The 10028-nt window shown below is 40.2% G+C and overlaps 2 protein-coding genes across 2 annotated transcripts; both read right to left on the reverse strand.

Annotated features, from left to right (window-relative positions):
* Positions 1-2508: 2508 nt before the first annotated feature.
* Positions 2509-7446, reverse strand: LOC123500487. Its single transcript, XM_045249197.1, has 4 exons — positions 4454-7446; positions 3085-3135; positions 2698-2734; positions 2509-2514 (listed from the first exon to the last, which is right to left on the reverse strand). The coding sequence occupies exons 1-4, from the start codon at positions 7444-7446 to the stop codon at positions 2509-2511; spliced, it is 3087 nt and encodes a 1028-aa protein (XP_045105132.1).
* Positions 7447-8532: 1086 nt separating this feature from the next.
* On the reverse strand, positions 8533-10028 carry LOC123500488. Its single transcript, XM_045249198.1, has 2 exons — positions 9640-10028; positions 8533-9452 (listed from the first exon to the last, which is right to left on the reverse strand). Exon 2 carries the CDS (start codon positions 9370-9372, stop codon positions 8533-8535), a length of 840 nt encoding a protein of 279 aa, XP_045105133.1. The 5' UTR covers positions 9373-9452; positions 9640-10028.

Consider the following 10028-nt stretch of genomic DNA (forward strand, 5'->3'; position numbering starts at 1 on the left):
GAGTGACTTGATATTTTTGTGGACTACAGTATTTCACTTGTCTGTGGATTTTTTATGTTTTTTTTATGTATCTGTTTCTGTAGTCAATAAATCATCTATCTATCTATCTGTCTATCTATCTTTTGGGGGGCTTCCAGTCACACAGCTTTGCTTGATAGGGTGGAATCACTGTTTCAATCTGCTCTTCGTCTCATCAACTCCTCATCCGATCTTCACTCCTCTCACTAACTGTCTTCAGCCTCTTTCTCACTGCCGAAATGTTGCATCCTTTTCTATCTTTTATCGCTATTTTCATGGTAACTGTTCTACTGATCTTGCTAACTGCATGCTTCCCCTTCTCCTGCGGCCTCGCTGCACCAGGCTTTTTTCTTCCTCTCATCCCTATTCTGTCCATCTCTCTAATGCAAGAATTAACCAGTACTCTCAATCATTCATCCCTTTCACTAGTAAACTCTGGAACTCCCTCCCTGCATCTATATTTCCGAATTCCTATAACTTGTCTTCTTTTAAGAGGGAGGTATCGAGGCATTTGCTCCCCTAATTCTGGCTGACGGTTTTGGCACTTTTTACACTTTTTAGAGAGCCAGCTCACAAGGGGCCTTTTTTTAAACTTTCTATTTTTGGCCTTGGCTGGCCCTCTTCCCTCCGTAAAAAAAAAAAAAAAACTTCCCTTAGGAGACACGTCAGTTATTGTCCCTATCAACTAAACACAAGCTACCACCCACTATCTCTTCCCTTGCACTAGACTAACCTTCTCTCTTACACTCAACTATCTCACACGCTTTCCCACCATAAATAATCTTCCCTGTCAAATAAACACAACTATTCTCTTTCCTTTATATCAGAGCGACTCCCCTCCACGCTCAGCACTCGTTCTACACAATAAGGCTCCACATTTTAAATCCCATACCTTACCTCTTATTCAATCAGCCTCGTTGAAGATATTATATGGTATGCAGTCTTGCCATCTGTCTGCTCCCTCACAAATAACGACTCTGGAAGTATTGATAATTGTACAGCGAGATGTTCCAATCAGCATAGCGCAAGGATACTGATACTGATGAGTGTTGCGCAGTAACCTTTGTAACGACACCACTCTATCATGGTGTACAATTCAATGCTGGTGTGAGGGTTGGGTCTGGCAGGGTGATAAGGTGTTCATCTTACCGCCTGTACATGATCTTCTCCACGCTCTCGCTAAATCATACTCTGTTACACTGGAGGCTTGGATCTTCGTGCGTTATTAATTCAGTGTTACTACGAGGGATGGTTCTTTGAATGACAAAAAAGGTGTTCGTTTTAATTCCTCCATATGAAAATTTTAGATACCTTATTTATTTATTTATCTTTTTTTTTTTTTTTTTTTCGACACACTTTCGGGACTTTCATCTACGGTGAACCTGTTTTTTTTATCCTTCTATTTCTTATTTTGCACATTTGACCAGAGCCCATTTTCCATAAAACTAATGAAATATTATCTATAAATTGCCACCAATTCTTGCTTTTAACTTGTGAAGGTTGGTGCTTACCTGCACCTGACTTGTACGTGCTTTCCTTCCTTGATTTACCCTCATTTCATCTGGAAAGCCTTAGTGATGCAGCAATTATCCTGTACCCTCACTTTTATCAGAGAGAGAGAGAGAGAGAGAGAGAGAGAGAGAGAGAGAGAGAGAGAGAGAGAGAGAGAGAGAGAGAGAGAGAGAGAGAGAGAGAGAGAGCAGTATCTATGAGTTAATATCATCCTGATCATATCAATTCGGTCAAAACTTGTACCAAAAAGTCTTCATCACGTGCAGTCAGTGTCCACCTCCGCTCCTGCTGTCACTCCCTGCCCAGCTAGCTAGCTCACTGATCGCGCCTCCGCCACACTGCGGGAGGCGTAACAATGCATCTACTTTCTCTCTCTCTCTCTCTCTCTCTCTCTCTCTCTCTCTCTCTCTCTCTCTCTCTATCTATCTTCGTATCTATTTATCCATCTATTTGTCTATCTATCTATCTATCTATCTATCTATCTATCTATCTATCTATCTATCTATCTATCTATCTATCTATCTATATATATATATATATATATATATATATATATATATATATATATATATATATATATATATATATATATATATATATATATATATATATATATATATATATATATATATATATATCTATCTATCAATGCATCTATTTTTATCTACCTATCTATCTATCTATTTATTTATCTAACTATTTATCTATCAATTTTTCTACCTATTTATCTATTTGTGTATCTATCAATCTATCTATCTATTTTTATCTACCTATCTATCTATCTACCGGTCTGCCTCGCATCACCCTCTCCTACAGACACACAGCCAATGCTTCAGTAAGTAACGCATTACTTAATTTACTTCCAGGCAATACACCAGCACTTCGTGTGCGACGCACATCAATCACCAAGCTGCCCTGCTCTGCCCTCTGAACCCTGAGCCAGCCCTTCCCTCCCTTACGCTACTTAGCCTAATGGACTCAAGTCTGAATAGGAGAGGAAGCTTACGTGGACTTGTACTCGTACTACTTTCCCCATGCAAGATATAACTAGAATTTTGAACACGTTTAGAGGTGTGTCCCGCTATTACTGGTTCATGTGCATGCGTCTTCTGAATCTTGGCTGAGAGTAGGAGAGTCGGGTATTAGCGGTAACCTAACCTAACTTACCCTAGCACTCACAGGAACCCGGCTGATCGTCTGTTGCCTAAGAAACAAACTATGATGAGAGTGTTTAGGAATATGGATCATCAGTAATTCCTGTGGTTAAAGAATAGTCAACAAGAACTGTACCTTCACAAATTACCAACGTTGTTACTTGTGTTTGGCACCACAATTACACTCCTTGTGATGGAACAAAGAACAAAACATTCAATAAAACCTTTCCTCACTAAATGACGTACGTTAAACAATGACTTTTCCTGCCAAAGCCATCAAACATTATTGCGTGTCTTTGTACCGAGGATAAAAAGCGCAGAGGAGCGTTAAGACTGCGAGTGTGAGACATACAACCAAGGTGAAGGTAACGATGTACACCAGTGACTAATACTTACTCACACTGTGACATGACGAACACCAAACTCTGCCGGGTCAGGTACAAACACTCTGCTACAGGGAGAGTTCACTCATCATTAACACAGAGGTAAAAAAAAAAAAAAAAAGAAGAAAAGTGATAATAGTAATGGTAATAATGATGATCAAGATGATGGTGATGGTGATAATATCAACAACAACAACAACAACAACAACAACAACAACAACAACAACAATAATAATAATAATAATAAAGATTATGTTGATATAAATAATAATGATAAAAATGATAAATATAATTTTGACATTGGATAAAAAGAAATACTGACAACAATGACGATATAAACAACGTTAATAAAAGAAGCTTGTAAATAATAAACGTTCTGTCTGGCTCCAGCAGTGAAACTATTGAAATCGATCAGAAAATTCGGTAAAAATATCAACAAAAAGAAAGAAAAACGTGCTAATTTGTTCTTTGAAAAGGTGAAAAAATTAAACTCATGATGAATCTAATTTTTGTTGGATATTTTCATGAAAAGATTAAATTTATTCTCGAACTGGTGAGAGAGAGAGAGAGAGAGAGAGAGAGAGAGAGAGAGAGAGAGAGAGAGAGAGAGAGAGAGAGAGAGAGAGAGAGAGAGAGAGAGGGAGAGAGAGAGAGAATGGAGGCTTATATCAGGGATCAAAATCTGTGATAATCAGTGTAAAGAGGGACAAAACTTGACAGGGCTGATACTGATGATGATAATGATAACAATAATAATAATAATAATAATAATAATAATAATAATAATAATAATAATAATAATAATAATAATAATAATAACAGTAACAACAACAACAACAAGGGGAAGGACAGCAGGAAGTGCAACAATGTACCTGATTGCGAGAGTTACCACATTACCACAACAATTCATGTCCAAGGCGAGCTGTGTGTGTGTGTGTGTGTGTGTGTGTGTGTGTGTGTGTGTGTGTGTGTGTGTGTGTGTGTGTGTGTGTGTGTGTGTGTGTGTGTGTGTGTGTGTGTGTGTGTGTGTGTGTGTGTGTGTGTGTGTGTGTGTGTGTGTGTGTGTGTGTGTGTGAGGTGAATCATTTCCACAGTCCTTAACCTTCTCCTTTACAATACATAAGTAGGCTCCAGCTGGTGTCAGTCAGGATTGAAGAAGCCGCCACATTTACAGTAAATAAAGGTGTAATTGTTTTGGACAAGTTCAAAGTGATTTCTAAGTCAGCCATTACGAAAAAAAACTCTCCTTGTAAGTTTATTAGTATTTACAGAATGAGATTATACTAATTGTGTGGCACGGCAGAGTTATATGAACTAATAATGCACCCTGCAGGCGCACTGTTATTAGTCCTGCCCAATAATAAATCATTAGGGCACAAATACAACCCCATCTCAACATCAATGCCAGGCTTCATACCAATGGGCCTATCATTCAGAAGATTTGCTGTTTCAAATAAGACAGTCTGCAGTTCCCCAAAAGTCAGTCTAGAATCACTAATAGCAATAGCTAAAGCCCGTTTCACTGATCTTATTAAGGCTTCACTGCAACCATTTTGCCAGGGGGCCTCAGCTGATTTATTGAATACCCATGTGGTGCCCTTGTTGACACTGGAATTCATGATCTCTGGTACATTCCAATTTTGCCTAATCAGTTTCAGTTCCTTACTTGCTGCAACTAATTGAGTACCTGAATCTGAATGTATAGTATGAGGATATCCTCTTATGGCTACAAATCGTCTGAATACAGTCAGAAAACTTTCAGTGTTATATCTGTCTGCCAAATCCAAGTACACTGCACGGGTCACAAGACAACTGAAAATGATACCATATGCTTTACCAACAGTACGCCTTTTAACTGTGTCCTTGATAGCAAATGGCCCAAATAAGTCTAACGAAGTGTAATAGAATGGAGGGGCAGGTTTTAGTCTCTCAGAGCATAATTCACCCATTCTCTGTTCAACAGTCACTGTTTCTAACTTTCTACAGATAATACATTGCCTCTTAATATTCTTTATTAGGCGTCGTGCACCTGGGGTCCAAAACTTGTGTTGCAATTTGGCTAACGTTTTCTCTATTCCTCCATGATCGATCTCATGTAGATGTTTGATATACAGTTTAACAACCTTACTGTTTGAGGGCATGAGGATAAAGAGATCCATGTTCCAATTTTCTTTAAGCCAACGAGACATTCTTTCACCTACCAGTATAATACCTTCACTGTTCATGTTAACTCCTAGTCTCTGATAGTCATGCTTCCAGTTGGGTTGCAAAGCCTTCTGCTCTACTCGGACGAGATATTTTTCGGCATCTCTAAGTCCGTCCGTAGTGGGTTGACACAAAGCAGCCTTAAAGGACCTCGTCTTTGCTGCTGCGATTACCCGTGCCGTCACTCGTAGCAGTTTGTTGTAGCTACTATACCTTTCTATCTTTATGAGGGTAGAATCTGACTCCTGTACCGTGGCAGCTTCACACATCAAAGTGACACCTACTCTGTCAGGTAGATCTTCATTACACAACTTACTGATTGGCCATTCAGAGATCCTGTCTGAAAGGAAATCCGGTCCTTTCTGCCACAAGGAATTGCTGCGTAGGTAGTTAGGATGACAAGGCCTAGTTGTTAGGTCAGCTGGATTTTCACTAGTTTTTACCCACCACCAGTCATTAGGATCTGTCTTCATCTGAATTTCAGCAACTCTGTTAGCCACAAAAGTACCGAAACCATAAGATTCCTTTTGAATTTGAGCTCTTACGATGGATGAGTCAACTATGTGCAAGACAGACTGAAATTTCCAATCAGATTCCTTTTCAATAGTGAGACGTAAACGGCATGACAACACTGCACCACACAACTCTAAACGAGGTATCGTTATCTGCTTGACAGGAGCTATACGATTTTTTGCCATAATTAGGCGTGACTCAAAGCGCCCGTCATCCAACTCCCACCTGATGTATGCACATGCACCATAAGCGAGTGAGCTACCATCCGAGAAAATTACAAGGACCGGGTCTCCTACTGCATTGTTAGGCTTGACACACCTAGTAAAAGTTACAGACTCTAATTCATACATTTCGTGGAAGAGCTTAACCCATTTTTCCTTCAATCTGTCTGGTAGCACATCATCCCATCCGTATGCAGCACCTGCATTTTTTTCACTGGTAACAATTTCCCTCATCAACAATTTTGGGATCAATGTAAAAGGGACAATTAAACCCAACGGGTCATACACAGTTGAAACTTGGCTTAGTACTACTCTCTTAGTTAAAGTCTTAGGTATTTGACTCTCCAAATTTGATTTAGTTAAGCAGGGACCTTCTCGTACATTCCTGAACTTCTTTGAAAAATTCAACGTGACCCTGTATCCAAATGTATCTTCCCTAGGGTCCCATTTTAGACCAAAAATCCGTTGCTCATGACTATCTAGGAGACCCAAATCTGTGTCACTCAGTTCGTCACCAGCCATAATCCACTGCTTGATTTTAAAACCTCCTTGGCTCAAAACTAGATCAATATCACTGACTAATTGTCGAGCTTCATGCATATCATCACAACTGTGCACAATGTCATCTACATATGAGTTTTTGGTTACAACATCTTTAACTTTAGGAAACTTTGTTTCATACATCTCCACGGTCTTCTTTAGGGCTGTCATAGCAATGACACCACTGGGTTTATCACCGAAAGTTACTGCAGTCATGATGTAATGGTCAGGTGGTCTTTCGTTGTCCATATTCCGCCAAAGAAACCTATGGGTATGTTGATCCAAAGTTCCCATTTTCACAGAGTTATACATCTTAGAAATGTCACCTGTAACAGCAAACTTTCCCTGACGAAACCTTATGAGGATGCCTAATAAACTGTTCAGGACATCTGGACCTTTGGCCCAATAATCGTTCAATATATGGCCCATGTAGGAGGCTGAGGAGTTGAACACAATGCGAAGGGGAGTTGAACTGGAGCTAGGTTTGAGGACTTCATGATGATGAATACAATGTACTGGTCCTTCATAGTTGTTCAACTCCTTGATGGATAACCTTCTGGCAACCCCTCTGTTCACCATATCCTGGATTTGGTCATTATATAATCCACAATAGTGCGTCCCCAATTTACTGAGTCTTTTTTCAGTTGACTTCAAACGAGCAACAGCAACAGATACATTATTAGGTAAATCTTCAGGCTCTCTAATCCAAGGATATTTGACAGTCCAACATTTTTCATCAGGATCATGGTTCAGACCTGCGCTAATCAATGCCAACTCTCTCTCTTCCTTAAGGTTGTAATTTTTGTCTCCTGGGGTACATGAACCACATTTACAACCTCCACATTTGGGGACACAATAAGTACCTAAACCTTCAATTTCAAAAAACTTCTCTAAATTCATCTTCAACTTAGTTATCTTCCTCTCTTAACTCACTAAGGTTCCTGGAACAAGCAATATGACTAATCCTGACTCCAAAACATTGCTCCCTGGTTTATGGAACTTGATCAAAGGGTGTGACCCACGAATGCAGTACCCGAACATACTCCGCATAAGCTGTAAGGTACCCACAGACGATATAACCTCAGGCATTAGGTTACACCAGTCCGTACCTATTAATAAATCAATGTCGCCCTCTGGCATGTCAAGATCAGTAACGGAAACGCCTTCAAATAATTTCGTCACTTCAGTTAAGTCTACCTTACAAACGGTTGATGTTATGCTCTCAATACCGTATGCAGTAATACGCCAAATTTTCCCATCCAAATCCTTGAGGGGGATGATATATTCTCGACTATGCAGCCGTTCGGTTCTCCCACCATCCTTAGTGACTGACAGAGTTACTTCTTTACCGGTGAGGCCCAATCTAGACGCTGCGTCAAATCTCACCAAAGTTATGTCACTTCCAGGATCCCAAAGTGTGTTCAAAGGTGTGGAACAGTTGGTGGAATACAATTTGTTCATCATCAACAGTGTCCTGTCTCTTACTCTACTTTCCAATTTTCCCGTCAGTGTCATGTGGAACATTAGCCCCTCAATATAGGCTTCATGAAGTAAGGGATGGTGGTCCTTGCCACACCTTTGTCCATCCGAGACAATATTACATGGTCTCTTCGACCAGCACTTCTTTGACATATGACTCCCCTTTAGACAACTGAAACAAATCCGATTTCTCTTCACTACTTCCACTTTATCACTATTGCTCATTCCACGAACTCATTACAATTATGTATGCTGTGGGAGTAAGAATCATGTAGCCAACACTTAATACCCTGATATTGAGACTGCTCTGAATCACCCTTTCCCAATCCTAGATCACGTATGGACTGTGTTAATTGATTCAAGCATTGCTTCATTTCATTCTGATCTTCCTGGAGTTTCTTGATAATAGATGTCATGCCACCATCACTTCCTTCTTTATCTACCTGACTAATGGCATTATGACAAATTTTGTTGCTTGCATTACATCTTACGCTTGAATCCATATACTCAAGTACCCTTTTTCCCTGAGTAAAACTCCATTAATCTTTCAAAAAGATCTGTGGAATTTCTATATTTCTCAGACCAAATAACCCACTCACGTCTCTGTGTGCCAGGCATAATTCTCTCCACAAAGCTCACCATGTTTACAGTGTTCATTTCTCTCTCTAGATTCATCCTTCTCATGTCAAGCCAGCATCTTTCAAACTTTTCTACCATCCTAACGAACCCTTTGATATCACCTTCATTGATAGGTTTGGTTGACTTCAAATCACATAACAGGGTATCCACTAATTTACAATTATCTCCAAATTTTTCATCTAATCTGTTGAACATTTTGTCATAATCATTCTCTACTCCTTGGACGGCATCGAGTGCTGCACCACTCAGACATGACCTTAGAGCATAAGGGTCTTTACGAAAACTACTTTCCATCAATCTCTTATAGTCTTCCTTGAAGGTGGGGTAGGTCCTAATCTCCCCATTAAACACTGGAGGCTGAATACTTTTCACCTTAAGCAATCCATCTTTGTCTGGATCCTTCCCTGAACACAATTTACGTTCAGTGGCCACCAAATCAAGCTTTCTCCTTTCTAGTTCATCAATGTATTGTTCAGCTTCCGCAATGACACTTTCTTCCTCACCATTTTTTACGAGGATCGACACGTATTCCTCGTGACATCGTTCAACTTTCGTAAACACATCACATACCTCTGCACAGATGTCACTTAACACAACGTTAGCGTCACGCCGAGTAACTGCTTCATCAAAAAGCTTGCATTTCCTCGTGAATGTCCTCTTGGCTACCGTGCGTGCATCCTTCACCTTCTGTATGTCCTTCCCATCCATCTTGGAGCCGCGTTGAAATGTAGGATGACCAATGATAGAGCGGGCAGGACGTTGCAACTTTAATGCTGTGTTGTTTCAACCTGCAAGTGCCACTTATCATAATAACAAACCCCTAGATGATTACATGTATCTCCCAAGCAACTGCTAACTAAGCTAAACACAAGACACATAAACCACAGCAGATATCATGAATCACACACAATAAATATGTTCTGCACATAAGTCACATCATCAAAGGCGTACATAGTAATATACGTAGAAACTTACGCGGTACCTCCCGTCACTGGACACCCACAATGCATCCTAAAGCACACACAGATCGGCGGACCCTGCACAACCCTTGGCGATAACAACGTCGGTCACCGGCATTCCACCACCTACTCCCAGTATCGCAGCCGTCACCGTGTAAATCCTTACAAGGCCGACCCAGGAGCACGGGCACCTCACACAGCCGGCACCGCCTGCGTGTCGACAAACCCCTGGCCACGTCACGACTGGCCACCCAGAGTGAACCCATGAAAGACCTCACCTCCGTAACTAATGTAAATCCTCACTCAAGTAACATACAAAAAATACAATACATACATTTTTATTAATATAACAGAGAAATATACTTACAAAATACATGAAACAAGAAAACTTAATAATACACAGGA

Source organism: Portunus trituberculatus, unplaced genomic scaffold, assembly GCF_017591435.1.
Source record: "Portunus trituberculatus isolate SZX2019 unplaced genomic scaffold, ASM1759143v1 PGA_scaffold_310__1_contigs__length_181738, whole genome shotgun sequence".
NCBI classification, from domain to species: domain Eukaryota; kingdom Metazoa; phylum Arthropoda; class Malacostraca; order Decapoda; family Portunidae; genus Portunus; species Portunus trituberculatus.

What these genes read in the sequence shown, in the direction of transcription:
- LOC123500487 (XM_045249197.1), bottom strand. Translation starts at nt 7,446, where the DNA reads ATGAATTTAGAGAAGTTTTTTGAAATTGAAGGTTTAGGTACTTATTGT. An exon ending in GGCATTGATGTTGAGATGGG is followed by an intron (nt 3,136 to 4,453) that starts GTTGTATTTGTG and finishes CTCTCCCTGTAG; the next exon opens with CAGAGTGTTTGTACCTGACC. An exon ending in GGTGTTCGTCATGTCACAGT is followed by an intron (nt 2,735 to 3,084) that starts GTGAGTAAGTAT and finishes TTTGTTTCTTAG; the next exon opens with GCAACAGACGATCAGCCGGG.
- LOC123500488 (XM_045249198.1), bottom strand. Translation starts at nt 9,372, where the DNA reads ATGGATGGGAAGGACATACAGAAGGTGAAGGATGCACGCACGGTAGCC.